Consider the following 20,124-nt stretch of genomic DNA (forward strand, 5'->3'; position numbering starts at 1 on the left):
GTGCTAATTTTAAGTCAACTAAGATATTACATCGCATTGGTGTATTATTTCACTGATATTAAAAATGTGAGATACAGGTTTTCTCTTAAGAAATGAGAAATAGTCTTATCGTCAGGGTTATAATAGTCCGATATTTAGGTCAGGACTCATAAAGTGACTAGCTGCACATATTGACAACACAAGCAAAAAAGGTTTTAATACACGCTGATGCGAACACAACACTCTGAGTGGTGTTTCTCTCCAGAGCACTTGGAAACTAGAACGTCCATTATCCTCACAGTGTCGATAATGGTATCCATTTACGTCTCCATCACCCTCTTCTCGTGCAGTCCATCCTCTTACTGGGAGGTGTGGCGCTGGTCTGTCTGGCCCTGGACCTCCTGTTCCTGCTCTTCTACTCCATTTGGCTGTGCTGCCGGCGGAGCAAAAGGGAGGAGCAGCCGTCGGCCGACTGCTGCTGCACCGCCTGGTGTGTCATCATCGCCACGCTGGTGTGCAGGTGAGTGCAGGTAGAATTGTTTAAAAGAGTGAAGCAACGAAATAAAAAAAATAAAAAATCCACGCCAATGCGCGGTGGAGTAACAAATGTGTTACAAATGCACCATCTGGAATTGCGTCAGCATTTGTTTCCTGTTTTTTTTTCTCCATGTGTTTATGAGCCACTAGAGAGCCATCACAGTTGATTCAGAGCCACACAAAAAAGAGCTTTGGGGACCTGACGAGGACGCCAACTGCATCACAATCACTCCGTGTCTCTGGTCATTACTAATAGCAATAAAGACGTCATGCTAAGCATCACTTGTCAAAACAGACTACTTAGGAGGATGGCTTTTTAAAATCGCTTTTCATAGTTTCCATACTCTTCCCCCCTGTCCTGTTTTGCTGTGACACGGCTATTGTCCACTGGTTTTCCCACCGCGAAGCGTGAGAGGAAGAGATTAGCGGTCCAGGAAGAGGAGACGAGCACAATGATGCACTGTTGGCTTACCACCACTAGACCGGTCTGACTCTAGCTTGAAGTGGTGCTCATGTCATCACCCTACTTGACAACACAAAACCACTATGGTTTAAATGGATGTCATTAAAACGGCAGATGCTGTCATGTCCACCCTGTAATAATCCTATAGAAAATAATGTAATAAGTGGTTGTTTAAAGTAAAAAAATATACATATAACAAGAACACCACCTGCTAGCTTATGTTACTTACTAGAGATGTCCAATAATGGCTTTGTTGCCGATATTCCGATATTGTCCAACTCTTAATTACCGATTTCGATATCAACCGATACCGATATATACAATCGCGGAATTAACACATTATTATGCCTAATTTTGTTGTGATGCTCCGCTGGATGCATTAAACAATGTAACTTTACCATGAATTGATTAACGTGGACCCCGACTTAAAGGGGAACATTATCACCACACCTACTGTATGTAAGCGTCAATATATACATTGATGTTGCAGAAAAAAGACCATATATTTTTTTTAACCGATTTCCGAACTCTAAATGGGTGAATTTTGGCGAATTAAACGCCTTTCTAATATTCGCTCTTGGAGCGATGACGTCACGTTGTGACGTCATCGCTCATCAGGAACCCATCAGGAAGCAATCCGCCATTTTCTCAAACACAGAGTCAAATCAGCTCTGTTATTTTCCGTTTTTTCTACTGTTTTCCGTACCTTGGAGACATCATGCCTCGTCGGTGTGTTGTCGGAGGGTGTAACAACACGAACAGGGACGGATTCAAGTTGCACCAGTGGCCCAAAGATGCGAAAGTGGCAAGAAATTGGACGTTTGTTCCGCACACTTTATACCGACGAAAGCTATGCTACGACAGAGATGGCAAGAATGTGTGGATATCCTGCGACACTCAAAGCAGATGCATTTCCAACGATAAAGTCAAAGAAATCTGCCGCCAGACCCCCATTGAATCTGCCGGAGTGTGTGAGCAATTCAGGGACAAAGGACCTTGGTAGCACGGCAAGCAATGGCGGCAGTTTGTTCCCGCAGACGAGCGAGCTATCGACCCTAGCTTCCCTGGCCTGCTGACATCAACTCCAAAACTGGACAGATCAGCTTTCAGGAAAAGAGAGTGGATGAGGGTATGTCTACAGAATATATTAATTGATGAAAATTGGGCTGTCTGCACTCTCAAAGTGCATGTTGTTGCCAAATGTATTTCATATGCTGTAAACCTAGTTCATAGTTGTTAGTTTCCTTTAATGCCAAACAAACACATACCAATCGTTGGTTAGAAGGCGGTCGCCAAATTCGTCCTCGCTTTCTCTCGTGTCGCTGGCTGTCGTGTCGTTTTTGTCGGTTTTGCTTGCATACGGTTCAAACCGATATGGCTCAATAGCTTCAGTTTCTTCTTCAATTTCGTTTTCGCTACCTGCCTCCACACTACAACCATCCGTTTCAATACATGCGTAATCTGTTGAATCGCTTAAGCCGCTGAAATCCGAGTCTGAATCCGAGCTAATGTCGCTATAGCTTGCAGTTCTTTCCGCCATGTTTGTTTGTGTTGGCTTCACTATGTGACGTCACAGGAAAATGGACGGGTGGTTAAAATCAGGCACTTTGAAGCTTTTTTTAGGGATATTGCGTGATGGGTAAAATTTTGAAAAAAACTTCGAAAAATATAATAAGCCACTGTGAACTGATTTTTAATGGTTTTAACCCTTCTGAAATTGTGATAATGTTCCCCTTTAAACAAGTTGAAAAACTTATTGGGGTGTTACCATTTAGTGGTCAATTGTACGGAATATGTACTGTACTGTGTAATCTACTAATACAAGTTTCAATCAATCAATCAAAAACAAGGTTTTCCAAAAAACAACTTCAACTCCAGTTATGGAAAAAAGTGCCAACATGGCACTGCCATATTTATTATTAAAGTCACAAAGTGCTTCTTTTTTTTTTAACATGCCTCAAAACAGCAGCTTGGAATTTGGGACATGTTCTCCCTGAGATAATCCTAATACCCACTACAACTATGGGAAGTACTATACTTTGACTTTCACAAAGTGCATTATCATTTTTTTTTTTTTAAACATGCCTCAAAACAACAGCTACAAAAACAATGAAGGCACACAGCTTCAGTCCATAGTATACTAGAGCATACTTGCCAACCTTGAGACCTCCGAATTTGGTGGGGGGGATTGAGGTGGGTGGGGTTTGGTGGTATAATGTAGCGTCCCGGAAGAGTTGGTGCTGCAAGGGGTTCTGGGTATTTGTTCTGTTGTGTTTATGTTGTGTTACGGTGCGGAAATGTGTTTGTCATTCTTGTTTGGTGTGGGTTCACAGTGTGGGGCATATTTGTAACAGTGTTAAAGTTGTTTATACGGCCACCCTCAGTGTGACCTGTATGGCTGTTGATCAAGTATGCATTGCATTCACTTGTGTGTGTGTGTAGAAGCCGCATATATTATGTGATTGGGCCGGCACGCTGTTTGTATGGAGGAAAAGCGGACGTGACGACAGGTTGTAGAGGACGCTAAAGGCAGTGCCTTTAAGGCACGCCCCCAATAATGTTGTCCGGGTGGAAATCGGGAGAAATTCGGGAGAATGGTTGCCCCGGGAGATTTTCGGGAGGGGCACTGAAATTCGGGAGTCTCCCGGGAAAATCGGGAGGTTGAAACCGATACCGATAATTTCCGATATTACATTTTAAAGCATTTATCGGCCGATAATATCGGCAGGCCGATATTATCGGACATCTCTATTACCGTACTTGCTATTAGTGATTTAACAGAAGATATATACCGTACAGGCCAAAAGTTTGGACACAATGAGTTTTCTTTATTTTCATGACTATTTACATTGTAGATTGTCACTGAAGGCATCAAAACTATGAATGAACACACGTGGAGTTATGTACTTAACAAAAAAAAGGTGAAATAACTGAAAACATGTTTTATATTCTAGTTTCTTCAAAATAGCCACTGTAGGAGCCTAAATGCTGTTTAAGTTAATTTACATTTTATGGAAGGCGCTTTATGTTTATTCAGCCAAAATGGGACTATTTACTTTATTTGCATAATACGAAAATGTATATATTGCATGTTTAGAATATTTATAAGGTACACTTTATTTGTAATTATTACATTTGTCTGAATAATTTGATGATGTATTATTTTATACTGCTTTAATACAGAAGATTATGTAACTGTTTAATTGCATATATGGCGTAAGGATCTGTGTGGTAATATGGTTTGGACACAATGTATTATGGGTAATGGCAGTTAGGTATGGTGGAATCGAGCCACACAGTTTTTTGACCTTAGTCTTACTTTTTCTAGCTTTATTTTGCCATTCATTTGTTCCCACATCATGTTTTACGTTTTTTGAAGGATTAAGTTGACAAGTAAACGATACAAAACGAAGAGGAGCGTCTGGAGTTTTGTTTGTTGTTGCCGCAGCAAGCGGGAGCAGGAGAAAGTAGAGGAGCGTCAAGCTAAGGCTTCATTAGGAAACTACAGCCACCCTTTGCTATGATTACTGCTTTGCACACTCTTGGCATTCTCTCGATGAGCTTCAAGAAAGGGTTTTCACTCCACAGGTGTCATAGTTTTGATGCCTTCAGTGACAATCTACAATGTAAATAGTCAGAAAAATAAAGAAAACGCATTGAAATGAGAAGGTGTGTCCAAACTTTTGAGCCTGTAATGTATATATATTTTAATGGGTATGTTTTTCAAAATAACTTATTATATTGAATAAAATAGGTTATAGGAATTACTTTGGTGTTCAGGCTTGTCACTCACCGCTGTCTCATCCACATGTACAGACAAGAGAGCGCGAGCACTCACAAAAGCAGTCACAGAGAAGCAACTAGCAATTTGCAGTCACGTCATGATGAGCAGTACAAAGCTACATGTCACTAAGCTATGTAGCTTAACTACATTTTCCAGTAGTTTGGCGGAAGCTTAGCTACTTTTAGACCCATGTAGCGAGGTAGCTTACAATAAAGCTACAAGCTACAAAGAGAGAAAATGGAGTGCGAATCCAGGCCTCCACAAAATACGGAGAAAATACGATGACCTTGATGAATCAAAATATCCATACATATGGAGAAAATCCATGATAATTGGTTGGTGTTTGTATGATGAGTCACAATTGGCTAAGGTTGGGGCTAAATATTATACACTGGCCAATCAGAGGCAAGATAAGACGGGTCATCGAAACTAGTAAGCAAAATCATAACAGACATGCACTCATGTCACATGATGACAAGGGAGTCGGAGACAGAGGGACGCTTCAAGCTGAAGACTCAAAAATAATTTAAAAAACGTACATGAAAATGGCAGAAGGATTCTCTCCCGCAGATTGGATTTTTCCTTAAGTCATAAAGACGACGTCCAGGAAACCCACAATAATACAAGTCCTTGACCGTATTTGGACAAATGTATAAGTTTAGAGAAAACAATGCCCAAAACCTTAGTTTTTAAAGGATTCTCTCCCGCAGATTAGATTTTTCCTTTAGTGATAAAGATGATATCCAGGAAACCCACAATTTGTATTTGGACAAATGTATGCTTTTAGAGAAAACAATGCCCAAAACTAGTGATGCCGATAAATGCTTTAAAATGTAATATCGGAAATTATCGGTATCGATTTCCAAATGATCGGTATCGGTTTCAAAAAGTAAAATGTATGACTTTTTAAAATGCCGCTGTGTACAGGGACGTAAGGAGAAGTACAGAGCGCCAATAAACCTTAAAGGCACTGATTTTGCGTGCCGGCCCAGTCACATAATATCTACGGCTTTTCACACACACAAGTGAATGCAATTCATACTTGGTCAACAGCCATACATGTCAGACTGAGGGTGGCCATATAAACAACTTTAACACTGTTACAAATATGCGCCACACTGTGAACCCACACCAAACAAGAATGACAAACACATTTCGGGAGAACATCCACACCATAACACAACATAAACACAACAGAACAAATACCCAGAACCCCTTGCAGCACTAACTCTTCCGGGACACTACAATATACACCCCCCGCCCACCTCAACCTTCTCATGCTCTCTCAGGGAGAGCATGTCCCAAATTCCAAGCAGCTGTTTTGAGGCATGTTAAAAAAAAAATCATGCTCTATGTGACTTCAATAATAAATATGGCAGTGCCATGTTGGCATTTTTTTCCATAACTTGAGTTGATTTATTTTGGAAAACCTTGTTACATTGTTTAATGCATCCAGCGGGGCATCACAACAAAACTAGGCATAATAATGTGTTAATTCCATGACTGTATATATCGGTATCGGTTGGATAATATCGGAATATCGGATATCGGCAAAAAAGCCATTATCGGACATCTCTACCCAAAACCTTAGTTTTTAAAGGATTCTCTCCAGCAGATTAGATTTTACCTTTAGTGATAAAGACGACATCCAGGAAAACCACAATAATGCAAGTCCTTGACCATATTTGGACAAATATATGCGATTAGAGAAAACAATGCCCAAAACCTTAGTTTTTAGTGATTTACTCTGTAAACCAAAATTATAACTGCTCTAATAAGTTGTCCAACACACATTTAGGAACACACATTAAGGTGAGTTGAGCTCATGAAAAGTTTTTCTGCACATAACCATTATTGACTGTTACCAAACAACACACATGTCGTTTTATTTATTTTTTTGCCAAGATACAGATAGATGCTGTTTTTTTTACTGTAGGTAGAGAAAATTAATAACATTATAGGGGTGGGCCAAAGAAAAGGCAGACTAAATAAATACATACATGGTACGGGGACCCATAGAGGTAGTTGTAGGGTGTCCCCAGCTAAATGACAGATAGTTATTAGGCCCATTTGTACACTTGAAGTTACATTAACATTGATATTATACATGTGGGCCTATAGATATAAATGCAGTTAAATGTAGCAAACTTCTTTGGCCGTGTAGCTGGTTACAATTCTCCCGGGATAGCCTCCCCTGTAGCTAAACTACATTTAATCGAGAGTAACTTGTAACTTAGCCTACAAAATTTTCCAAGTAGCTTGCCCATCACTGGCAAAAGGCTATACATTCAATGATAGCTAAAGTTAACTAGCCAAATTTCTATCACTACGGTAGTTAAGACTCGTACAAACGTAGTTTATGTCTTTGTGTGAAAAGCCGTAAAAGGGCAGATTATGTCTTTATGTGTTAAAAACCGTAAGAGGGCAGAACATAATGCTTAAAACACAGGAAAGTTAGCGCCTTATAGGCATCTACGTAAAGGTGTCAAACAGCCCCTTTAACTAAGCCTAGGCCAGGGGTCGGCAACCCGCGGCTCCGGAGCCGCATGCGGCTCCTTGATCACTCTGATGCGGCTCAGCAGCTTACTTGCTGAACCCCCCAATTTTCCCGTGAGACTTCCGGTTTTGAGTGCCTCTCGCGGAAAACTCCCGGGATTAATATTCACCGATTTTCACCCATATGGCTATAATAAGGGCGTGCCATGATGGTACAACATTTGGCGCCCTCTATAATCTGTATTAACAGCGTGCCAGCCCAACACTTGTTATACAATATACATCTTCTGCTTGCACACGTACGTGACAGCAAGGCATACTTTGTCAACAGCCACACAGGTTACACTGACGGTGACCATATAAAACAACTTTAACACTCTTACTAATAATGCGCCACACTTTGAACCAAAAACAAACAAGAATGACAAACACATTTCGGGAGAACATCTGCACCTTAACACAACATAAACACAACAGAACAAATACCCAGAATCCCATGCAGCCCTGACTCTTCCGGGCTACATTATACACCCCTGCTACCACCAAACCCCGCCCCCACCCCAACCCTGCTCCCTCACACATCACCCCCCCCACCCACCCCCCACCCACCCCCCGTACGTCGGTTGAGGTGGGCGGGGGGGGTATAATGTATCCCGGAAGAGTTAGGGCTGCATGGGATTCTGGGTATTTGTCCTGTTGTGTTTATGTTGTGTTACGGTGCAGATGTTCTCCCGAAATTTGTTTGTCATTCTTGTTTGGTGTGGGTTCACAGTGTGGCGCATTATTAGTAAGAGTGTTAAAGTTTTTTTTTTTATACCGCCACCGTCAGTGTAACCTGTGTGGTTGTTGACCAAGTATGCCTTGCTGTCGCCTACGTGAGCAAGCGGAAGCCCCATACAACGTGTGGCTGATCAGGCACGCTGGCTGTAATAGGTGCTATATGCTGTATCATCACGGCACGCATGACGCTGACAAGCGCCATTCATTTAAAACCCGCGTGCCGCACCAGCTTTCAAATTCCACATAAAGGGGTGGGCAGCGTGTCTGAGACCCCTGGTTTATACATAGCACAAAGCAAAAAAAAATATTGTATGCAGTGTTATTTCATTTAAATTTTCAAAAAAATTTTGCGGCTCCCATTGTTTTCTATAATTTGTGAAACTGGTCAAAATGGCTCTTTGGCTGGTAAAGGTTGCCGACCCCTGACCTAGGCCAATTGTCAATAAATAATAGAACAATAAATGCAGCCAGAATAGGTTCCAGCCCCTCGCAACGCCAAAAAAAACAAGCGGTAGAAAATGGATGGATGGATTGATGGAATAAATAGACATTACCTCTACAACTTTGCTGTCATTTATAAATTGTAATGTCTTCCGTGTGTGTTTGTCTTGTCTCTGGCTTTCAAACAGGGTATAATACTTTATACATCACTCTTAGCACCTGAGCTCAATAGCAGAATTAAATGAACGGAGGTAACCCTCTTGTCTGTCATCAACAGTATTTGTCTCGGTGGAATTTTTTTATGAGCCCATCAACATGGATGAACGTGCACACATGTACACGTTGTTGGAAAGGGATAGCAACAAAACCCAACAATCAAGTAAACCACTCAACCCATTTTTACCAACTGAAAAAACTGCACTTCATGATGTTCATCGATATTTATTCAAGTGCTATTTTTGCTAACAGAGATTAAGTCCATTGTATTTTTATTGTTTGTTTACTTATTTAGAATAATTAAAGGGGAACATTATCACAATTTCAGAAGGGTTAAAACCATTAAAAATCAGTTCACAGTGGCTTATTTTATTTTTCGAAGTTTTTTTCAAAATGTTACCCATCACACAATATCCCTAAAAAAAGCTTCAAAGTGCCTGATTTCAACCATCGTTATATATCCATCCATCCATTTTCCTGTGACGTCACATAGTGATGCCGATACAAACAAACATGGCGGATAGAACAGCAAGTTTATAGCGACATTAGCTCGGATTCAGACTCGGATTTCAGCGGCCTAAGTGATTCAACAGATTACGCATTTTTTGAAACGGATGGTTGTAGTGTGGAGGCAGGTAGCGAAAACGAAATTGAAGAAGAAACTGAAACTATTGAGCCATATCGGTTTGAACCGTATGCAAGCAAAACCGACGAAAACGACACGGGAGAAAGCGAGGACGAATTCGGCGATCGCCTTCTAACCAACGATTGGTATGTGTTTGTTTGGCATTAAAGGAAACTAACAACTATGAACTAGGTTTACAGCATATGAAATACATTTGGCAACAACATGCACTTTGAGAGTGCAGACAGCCCAGTTTTCATCAATTAATATATTCTGTAGACATACCCTCATCCGCACTCTTTTCCTGGGGGTCTGGCGGCAGATTTCTTTGACTTTATCGTTGGAAATGCATCTGCTTTGAGTGTCGCAGGATATTCACACATTCTTGCCATCTCTGTCGTAGCATAGCTTTCATCGGTAAAGCGTGCGGAACAAACGTCCAATTTCTTGCCACTTTCGCATCTTTGGGCCACTGGTGCAACTTGAATCCGTCCCTGTTCGTGTTGTTACACCCTCCGACAACACACTGACGAGGCATGATGTCTCCAAAGTACGGAAAACAGTTGAAAAAACGGAAAATAACAGAGCTGATTTGACTCGGTGTTTGTAATGTGTTTGAGAAAATGGCGGATTGCTTCCCGATGTGACGTCACGTCATCGCTTCGCAAGCGAATAATAGAAAGGCGTTTAATTCGCCAAAATTCACCCATTTAGAGTTCGGAAATCGGTTAAAAAAAGATATGGTCTTTTTTCTGCAACATCAAGGTATATATTGACGCTTACATAGGTCTGGTGATAATGTTCCCCTTTAAAGTCCTTGGACTTCCAGTTGCAAGGGGTAAAAAAAACAACTAATGAGAAATTAAAGTTTATTGCGTTTGAAAGGAGTATTTGCATTATAATTATTATATGATTATGTTAGTGCTTAATATTAGCTCAAAATAATACAGGCAATAATATTGTTAAAAGGCAATAATATGAGGGACATTCTCCTGCAAAATGTACTTTCAGCCCAGGCCTACCATTTAACTGTACAGACATGTTGAACAGTAACATTCTAAACTGTCATTCAAGTCTAAAAAAACGTTAAACACCATCTTATAATATAAACATAGCCATACTGTCGCACATTTGCAAGGCACACCCATTATTGCACACTCTTACTTGTCATGCTAGTGCAGAGGTCTGCAACCTGCGGCTTGCCTTTGACATAAGATTTCACTAAATAAAGGCTATTTAATTTGTATCATTTTATTTATTTACAGGTAGTTTATTTTAATATTACGGTTGTTATTTTGGATAGTTCTGTGATCTTGTAATATAAAAATAAAACATATTTCAATATTTTGTCGATCGAAAAGCAATGTCACTCACACCCCTTAAGTGTCATCTTTGATTGTCAAGCAATTGTATTGTTTTTAGCGGTCGACATTTGGTAAGCTGTAGCAATTGATGGAAAATGCAACATTTAATGCTTTGTGGACAGATTAATTTGCCTTCGCTGTTGAAGAGGTTGGTTCATCTGTGTGCTTATTAATATGTGGGGAGAAAATAGCATCAAATGAGAACAAACACACAGCATTTGCGGAAAAATACCCTGCTGGAGATGACCGAAAAAGCTGATCCGAACAAAAAAACTTGGTGAGTCCGTTTTCTGTCTAGGGTTTGATTTTTAATGAATGTTATTTCATAAGTGTAGTGAAACTATAAGTGGTGTTCTCGTCATTTTAGGGATCAAACAGAGTTTGCGGCTCTCTGTGGGTTTTATTTGGTGGGAAATGGGCTCAAATGGCTCTTTGTATGGCGAAGGTTGCCGACCCCTCTGCTAGTATAGTAACAAGTTAACCGTTCCATCCATCCATCTTCCTCCGCTTATCCGAGGTCGGGTCGCGGGGGCAGCAGCATAAGCAGGGAAGCCCAGACTTTCCTCTCCCCAGCCACTTCGTCCAGCTCTTCCCGGGGGATCCCGAGGCGTTCCCAGGCCAGCCGGGAGACATGGTCTTCCCAACGTGTCCTGGGTCTTCCCCGTGGCCTCCTACCGGTTGGACGTGCCCTAAACACCTCCCGAGGGAGGCGTTCAGGTGGCATCCTGACCAGATGCCCGAACCACCTCATCTGGCTCCTCTCGATGTGGAGGAGCAGCGGCTTTACTTTGAGCTCCCCCCGGATGACAGAGCTTCTCACCCTATCTCTAAGGGAGAGCCCCGCCACCCGGCGGAGGAAAGTCAGCTCAGCCGCTTGTACCCGTGATCTTGTCCTTTCGGTCATAACCCAAAGCTCATGACCATAGGTGAGGATGGGAACGTAGATCGACCGGTAAATTGAGAGCTTTGCCTTCCGGCTCAGCTCCTTCTTCACCACAACGGATCGATACAGCGTCCGCATTACTGAAGATGCCGCACCGTTCCGCCTGTCGATCTCACGATCCACTCTTCCCCCACTCGTGAACAAGACTCCTAGGTACTTGAACTCCTCCACCTGGGGCAGGGTCTCCTCCCCAACCCGGAGATGGCACTCCACCCTTTTCCGGGCGAGAACCATGGACTCGGACTTGGAGGTGCTGATTCTCATCCCAGTCGCTTCACACTCGGCTGCGAACCGATCCAGCGAGAGCTGAAGATCCTGGCCAGATGAAGCCATCAGGACCACATCATCCGCAAAAAGCAGAGACCTAATCCTGCAGCCACCAAACCGGATCCCCTCAACGCCTTGACTGCGCCTAGAAATTCTGTCCATAAAAGTTATGAACAGAATCGGTGACAAAGGGCAGCCTTGGCGGAGTCCAACCCTCACTGGAAACGTGTCCGACTTACTGCCGGCAATGCGGACCAAGCTCTGACACTGATCGTACAGGGAGCGGACCGCCACAATCAGACAGTCCGATACCCCATACTCTCTGAGCACTCCCCACAGGACCTCCCGAGGGACACGGTCGAATGCCTTCTCCAAGTCCACAAAGCACATGTAGACTGGTTGGGCAAACTCCCATGCACCCTCAAGGACCCTGCCGAGAGTATAGAGCTGGTCCACAGTTCCACGACCAGGACGAAAACCACACTGTTCCTCCTGAATCCGAGGTTCGACTATCCACAAGTTAACCGTTGTAAAATGTTAAAAGAGTAAAATGCACTGATGACAAGTGACGCTGCAGTCTGAGTCTTCTTAACATTCCACAAGGCTGCTCTTGTGTTGCGAAAAGGCCAAAGAAAAAGAAAAACATGCAAAGTTGAGCTTTTTTTTAATTTTTTATCCTTGCTGAGCTGAGCTCTCATATTATTGTCAAATTCATAATTATGGAGGCCAGATATTGAATTTCTACTGGCTCCTATTTGCATTCATCACTCAATGCTGAATTTGACACATTAAAATACAGAAAACGACATTTCAGTCCTGCTTTTCTGCACGCTCAGGCCGTTCTTTTCACATACGATCTGATAAGCCGAGCAAAGTGCACCCTTTTGTCGGTACTGTGGCCTGTGGCACACATACACATACAGGGTCCATTCCACGGTGTTCCCATGGTTCTGGTTCTGAAAAGAAGCCTGGCCGAGTGGCGTCTGAACTGCTGGGGTTAATTTGGGGTTCACATGCCTCCTCCTCTCCCTGGCTCACCATCTCCCTCGTCCGTTTGTTTTTTTAAGCAAATCCCCTTCCCGCCCCCTCGCTCGTCTCTCCTCCCTTTCCTTATTCCCTTTGTCTCCTCCCAGTGCTGGCATTGCTGTCGGCTTCTATGGGAACGGCGAGACTTGTGATGGAGTGAACCGGCTGACGTATTCCCTGCGCCACGCAAACCGCACAATCACTGGTGTGCAGTATCTGGTGAGGGCACATAAAACCAAAGCATTTCATAACTCAGCCAGAACAAAGTTTCACATTCCTTCTTCACCATGACTGTCCCCTCACCGGGTCCAGGTTTCCAACGGTACGTCCTCGCTGAACCAGACCATAGATGAAAAGCTGCAGCAACTCGAGAGCCAGTACGCGCAGAATGCAGACTACCAGTCCATCATCCAAAAGCTGCAGGGCCAGCTGGACGAGCTTGTCAGACAGATGGTGGAGATTCCTTTCTGGGACAACACAATCTCCCTGGAGGAGCTGGCTGTCAGGATCGAGCTGTATGACTGGTACAGGTGAGCCAGAAAAACTACTATTCGCTTATAACGCTTCAATTGGTAAACATCACTGCATCTACAAAATGCTGTCATGTAGCTAAATAAGGATGAAGCAGTGATACACTGACAGGTCGTCTCTCTAGCTTTGGACCTCATTAGATTGAGTCATAAATGTTTTATTGTGCTTAAGCTAATGAGCAAAGATGCTGTCTTTCACTTTTACCAGGTTTCTGTCATGTCTGTGTAATCATGTTTTGTCTTAGTCATGTTTTGTTTAGTTTCTGGCTTTTCACTCCCTTGTCTTGTTTGCATGATTACCCATTAGTTTCACCTGTTCCACGTTTGGACTCATTGTACACTCTTGTTTGTCACCATAGCAACCATTAGTTTTCACCTGTCACGTCACGCACCTGTTTCACGTTTTGAGTCACGCACCTGTTTTCGTTAATCATGTCCATAGTATTTAAGTTCATTCATTTTCTGTTGTTCGTCCTGACGACTTCACACCACATTTATGCTCTGTCCATTGTTTCATGTCCATGTTCACGCTGCTCCTTTTTTGTCCATGCCAAGTAAGTTTTCTTTATTCAAGCCATAGTTTGCAAGTTTTGTTTAATTGTTCATAGTTTATTCTCCGCCACTGTGCGCGCCTTTTGTTTGATCCTTTTTTTTGTATTTATAGTTAATAAATAAATCATGTACCTTAATTCCCGTCTCGCCCGTGCCAACTTTCCGTTGCATCCTGGAAAAGCACACACCCCGAACCAAGTCTTGACAGTTTCAGTCTCATCTGCCTTCTTTGGGATTAATTTGCGTTTTGCACATGGACTATGGTGTAGGTTCTTCAGTGGTCTGCTACAGTTCCTTGCATGCAGCATCAGTGACTGCCAAAAAAAAGTTGCAAAAATAATTATGTGATAGTAGCGCTCACTATTTTTTTGTGTATGTATGCTTACAGGTGGCTGGGCTACCTTGGTCTGCTGCTGTTCGATATCCTCATTTGTCTGCTGGTGCTGTTTGGCCTCATTCGAAACTCCAAGGGGACCCTCATTGGGTGAGTCTCCACCATGAAATTGCATGTAACTGTCTCACAGTTAAAGGGGAACATTATCACACCTTCAGAAGGGTTAAAACCATTAAAAATCAGTTCCCAGTGCCTTATTTTATTTTTCGAAGTTTTTTTAAAAATTTTACCCATCACGCAATATCCCTAAAAAAAGCTTCAAAGTGCCTGATTTTAACCATCGTTATATACACCTGTCCATTTTTCTGTGACGTCACATAGTGATGCCAACTCAAACAAACACGGCGCATAGAACAGCAAGCTATAGCGACATTAGCTCGGATTCAGACTCTGATTTCAGCGGCTAAAGCGATTCAACAGATTACGCATGTATTGAAACGGATGGTTGTAGTGTGGAGGCAGGTAGCGAAAACGAAATTGAAGAAGAAACTGAAGCTATTGAGCCATATCGGTTTGAACCGTATGCAAGCAAAACCGACAAAAACGACACAACAGCCAGCGACACGGGAGAAAGCGAGGACGAATTCGGCGATCGCCTTCTAACCAACGATTGGTATGTGTTTGTTTGGCATTAAAGGAAACTAACAACTATGAACTAGGTTTACAGCATATGAAATACATTTGGCAACAACATGCACTTTGAGAGTGCAGACAGCCCAATTTTCATCAATTAATATATTCTGTAGACATACCCTCATCCGCGCTCTTTTCCTGAAAGCTGATCTGTCCAGTTTAAGGGACGATGTGAGCCAAGACATCCAGGGGGTTTAGCTAGCTCGTCAGCGGGAACAAACTGCCGCCATTGCTTGCCGTGCTACCGAGGTCCTTTGTCCCTGAATTGCTCACACACTCCGGCAGATTCAATGGGGGTCTGGCGGCAGATTTCTTTGACTTTATCGTTGGAAATGCATCTGCTTTGAGTGTCGCAGGATATCCACACATTCTTGCCATCTCTGTCGTAGCATAGCTTTCGTCGGTAAAGTGTGTGGAACAAACGTCCAATTTCTTGCCACTTTCGCATCTTTGAGCCACTGGTGCAACTTGAATCCGTCCCTGTTCGTGTTGTTACACCCTCCGACAACACACCGACGAGACATGATGTCTCCAAGGTACGGAAAACAGTCGAAAAAACGGAAAATAACAGAGCTGATTTGACTCGGTGTTTGAGAAAATGGCGGATTGCTTCCCGATGTGACGTCACGTTGTGACGCCATCGCTCCGAGAGCGAATAATATAAAGGCGTTTAATTCGCCAAAATTCACCCATTTAGAGTTCGGAAATCGGTTAAAAAAATATATGGTCTTTTTTCTGCAACATCAAGGTATATATTGACGCTTACATAGGTCTGGTGATAATGTTCCCCTTTAAGTACATGGATGCCACCTAGTGTGGCAGTGCGCGCACTTCCTGACACCTCAAAAACAGCGCTAGACAATGAACTGACAGCTCAGGGCTTTTAGCTGTCTTTCCTGGTTTCTCAGTCGCTACCCCAAAGGGAATAAGCGGTAGAAAATGGATGGATGGATGGTTTGCGCCCAGTGGGAGTACCATAATTGTGGAGGTGGTGACACACCAGACAAGGACTAGGTCGATCGTATTACCGTTGCGATGCGTGGGTTCATTTATTATGGAGCACCGGGCACAGAGGGTCTGAAGGGGTATTTATATGGATATTAAAATCCACCATTATAATTATACTATCTGCGTGCGTCACTAGATCAGCGACAAACTCTGAAAATTCACTAATAAAGTCCAAATACGGCCCAAGGGGGTGAATAACATTAAGATTGTTGCCTCTAATGACCTCATTAACTAATAAAGTTTTGGGAGACAATGATCTGATGTTTAAAAAGCTCATATTATAGATAGTGGGCTGTTTTGAGGAATTTTTGTTAATGGTATCCGTAGTACTGGTATTAATAACAATATGTTTATTTTGTGTAGTGCGCCTTAAATAATTTCGATCACATGGTTGGTTAGTTCTAGCTTAACTGACTCTTCACCCGGACTAACAGACACTGTAGTTGCCTGTGTCCGAGCGTGCTCTAGTGTCGTTAGTCAAGGTTGACTCAAATAGTGGTCTACATTTCTGGAGACAGTGAAGGTCGTCCCTCCTCAGCAAGCCTGGTTTGCCCCAGAAAGAGGGCCAATCATCAATAAACGTTAGTCCAGGATCTCTCCAAAAATTAGCGAGCCACTTGTTAAGCAAGGCTAATCTGCCATGCATCATTGCGTCTCACAGGCAGGTGGCCAGAGACAAGTACTCGATACCGGTACATCTTTCCAGCGAGATTACAAGTCCTAGCTATGTTCCTCTTTGTAATCTCTGACTGTCTCATCCTAGTGTCATTGGAGTGTACAACTATGTTCGTGTAGCTAGTGACGCGATTAGCCTGTTTTACGTGTTTACGAGGCATGTTGCGAGTCAGTTCCCTAAGACTACTTTCAATGTCAGGTGCTCTGGTCCCAAGAATACACTAAATTATGGCTGGTTTATTACTAAGATTTATGTTCCACTTAATGGAGTCCCCTATGACTAAGGTGTGGTACCCGGTAGACAGGGGTGGAGGACTAGCTAAAGGGCTAAATGTAGTATGCGTCTCAACCGGCTCACCGTGGCTTGTAGATTTAGGCTTGGGGCTGTCACAAGCTGGGCTAGTCAGCTCGCGACAGCTAACGCCAATGGTAGTCTGCCGACTACCATTGCCTTGCCAGGTCTGTCATGTCTTTGATCATTTCCTATTATTTCTTTAGTTCAATGAATATCATCTGATTGTTCTTCTCAGCACTGTCATTCACACTCACATTCTCCGTTCCCATAGTTGAAAAAAAAATGTATGTGGACTTCTAGCTATAAGCTAATGTAGCTAGTATGACCGGATGTTTAGGGGTGGATCTTACGGGGTTTGTTCTAACAATCGGTATGCCCACGAGTGATGAGGTGGCTCCTACCTCCAATTTATGCTCACAATTTAAAGGGGAACATTATCACCAGACCTATGTACGCGTCAATATATACCTTGATGTTGTAGAAAAAAGACCATATATTTTTTTAACCGATTTCCGAACTCTAAATGGGTGAACTTTCTAATACGTCGGGAAGCAATCCGCCATTTTCTCAAACACCGAGTCAAATCAGCTCTGTTAATTTTCCGTTTTTTCGACTGTTTTCCGTACCTTGGAGACATCATGCCTCGTCAGTGTGTTGTTGGAGGGTGTAACAACACGAACAGGGACGGATTCAAGTTGCACCAGTGGCCCAAAGATGCGAAAGTGGCAAGAAATTGGACGTTTGTTCCGCACGCTTTACCGACGAAAGCTATGCTACGACAGAGATGGCAAGAATGTGTGGATATCCTGCGACACTCAAAGCAGATGCATTTCCAACGATAAAGTCAAAGAAATCTGCCGCCAGACCCCCATTGAATCTGCCAGAGTGTGTGAGCAATTCAGGGACAAAGGGCCTTGGTAGCACGGCAAGCAATGGCGGCAGTTTGTTCCCGAAGACGAGCGAGCTAAACCCCCTATCGACCCTAGCCTCCCTGGCCTGCTGACATCAACTCCAAAACTGGACAGATCAGCTTTCAGGAAAAGAGCGCGGATGAGGGTATGTCTACAAAATATATTAATTGATGAAAATTGGGCTGTCTGCACTCTCAAAGTGCATGTCGTTGCCAAATGTATTTCATATGCTGTAAACCTAGTTCATAGTTGTTAGTTTCCTTTAATGCCAAACAAACACATACCAATCGTTGGTTAGAAGGCGATCGCCGAATTCGTCCTCGCTTTCTCTCGTGTCGCTGGCTGTCGTGTCGTTTTCGTCGGTTTTGCTTGCATACGGTTCAAACCGATATGGCTCAATAGCTTCAGTTTCTTCTTCAATTTTGTTTTCGCTACCTGCCTCCACACCACAACCATCCGTTTCAATACATGCGTAATCTGTTGAATCGCTTAAGCCGCTGAAATCCGAGTTTGAATCCGAGCTAATGTCGCTATAGCTTGCTGTTCTTTCCGCCATGTTTGTTTGTGTTGGCTTCACTATGTGACGTCACAGGAAAATGGACGGGTGTTTATAACGATTGTTAAAATCAGGCACTTTGAAGCTTTTTTTAGGGATATTGCGTGATGGGTAAAATTTTGAAAAAAACTTTGAAAAATATAATAAGCCACTGGGAACTGATTTTTAATGGTTTTAACCATTCTGCAATTGTGATAATGTTCCCCTTTAAAGCATAGCGAAAAGCAGAGCTTTTATCTCAAAATACTCATAAATTGAGGCACCATTGTACAGTATCCGTAAAAGCATGATTGCAGTATTATTAAATTATGTAGATATACATAAGCGTAAGTGCATTCTTCAAGACTGTATCAAGTTTACAGTTTCAATCGTGTGGTTCTCTTGACAGGGTGTGCTTGTTTGGTGTTTTGGCTCTGGTGGTCAGTTGGGCCTCACTCGGTCTGGAAATTGCCGCCTCTGTGGTAGGTGTCCATCTGTATAGATGATATCTTTCTGTATTTTATGTGATATCCTTCATCCCTTCAACTCTCCTAGACGTCTAGTGACTTCTGCGTGGCTCCTGAGATGTACGTAATCCAAGTAGCAAACCAGCATGGAGTCATCAATCAAGGTAGGATTTTTATGCACGTTATGACGACTTGTGTTCTCAGTCATCTCTAAAGGGGCCTTCTCCACGTCCTTTTTTTGCTGCACTCAATGCCGCGATTATTGCGCAGCAGTGAGATGGCATTGTTCTAAAGAGCAGGCCTTTTGCGCTGCGTATGAAAAAAGCCCCTAGTATTGGCTGCCAGCCGTGTCACAGGGCAACGGGATACCATTTTAGGCTGAACAGAAGCTTCTATAGACTACAGCTCATTTTAGTAATTGGTCAAACGATGAGACATGGTTGCAGAAAGACCAATTTTTAAAGACAGAGAGGCTTGTGTTGAGGCAAATAAGATGAATGGAATAGTGCAATAGACTCCATTGTTGTCAAAGTATTTCAGACATATGTTCTATTTTTTCTCACCGCTAAAGGCTAAAAATCTATTTAGGGATTGTGACGCTAAAAATTGGATGCCCATTCACTGTGTTGAGTAGGCCCGAGTTCCTTGTGCTTGAAAATCTAAGCGTTTGACAAAAGCTGCAGGGAATAGGCCAATGTTTTATTGAGCTTGCACAAGCTGTATTCTTTGAAGCAGTCATGTGATTCCTTTTTTAATTTGATCATCAATCACAATTGGCATGAGTCACAACCAAAGCTTGCTTTTAAGGTAGAAATGTGATGCAGAAGTAACCACAAGTTTGCTTCATGCCTGTTATTGTGTTTTGTTTAGCAGCATGAAAACACACTGTGTTCCACTTCAGGAAATGTGCTGCTCTTGATATTGTCTTGTAGCTGTTTGTGACGGATGTGGTTATCTTCTTGAACGTCTCATGAGTCAGCATTGATGTGTGCTTGCTTGCACATCACTTAGTATTTGTTGGTCCTCTTTTTAGCCCAGCTTGTAAACTTACAATGTCTCCTTCACAGTTACATTTAAAAATAAACATAATATAAATCACTTACAATGGCTCCTTCACAGTTACATTTAAAAATAAAAATAATATACAGCAAAAACTCTGAACAAATCCGCAAAATTTAAAATATAACGACATTTCATTAGTCT

General features: G+C 42.6%; 1 protein-coding gene across 3 annotated transcripts in view; it reads left to right on the forward strand.

Annotated features, from left to right (window-relative positions):
- The window catches only part of ttyh3a (tweety family member 3a), a 75,510-nt gene that overhangs the window by 20,411 nt on the left and 34,975 nt on the right, over nucleotides 1-20,124 (forward strand). For all 3 annotated transcript variants that reach the window (XM_061982032.2, XM_061982034.2, XM_061982035.2), the window contains exons 3-8: nucleotides 330-499; nucleotides 13,029-13,140; nucleotides 13,234-13,451; nucleotides 14,392-14,487; nucleotides 18,864-18,936; nucleotides 19,010-19,085. In XM_061982032.2, coding sequence (XP_061838016.2) covers nucleotides 330-499; nucleotides 13,029-13,140; nucleotides 13,234-13,451; nucleotides 14,392-14,487; nucleotides 18,864-18,936; nucleotides 19,010-19,085 — 745 coding nt within the window. The remainder of the gene's footprint in view (nucleotides 1-329; nucleotides 500-13,028; nucleotides 13,141-13,233; nucleotides 13,452-14,391; nucleotides 14,488-18,863; nucleotides 18,937-19,009; nucleotides 19,086-20,124) is intronic.

The sequence above is a fragment of the Nerophis lumbriciformis genome, linkage group LG24 (assembly GCF_033978685.3).
Source record: "Nerophis lumbriciformis linkage group LG24, RoL_Nlum_v2.1, whole genome shotgun sequence".
Classification (NCBI taxonomy): domain Eukaryota; kingdom Metazoa; phylum Chordata; class Actinopteri; order Syngnathiformes; family Syngnathidae; genus Nerophis; species Nerophis lumbriciformis.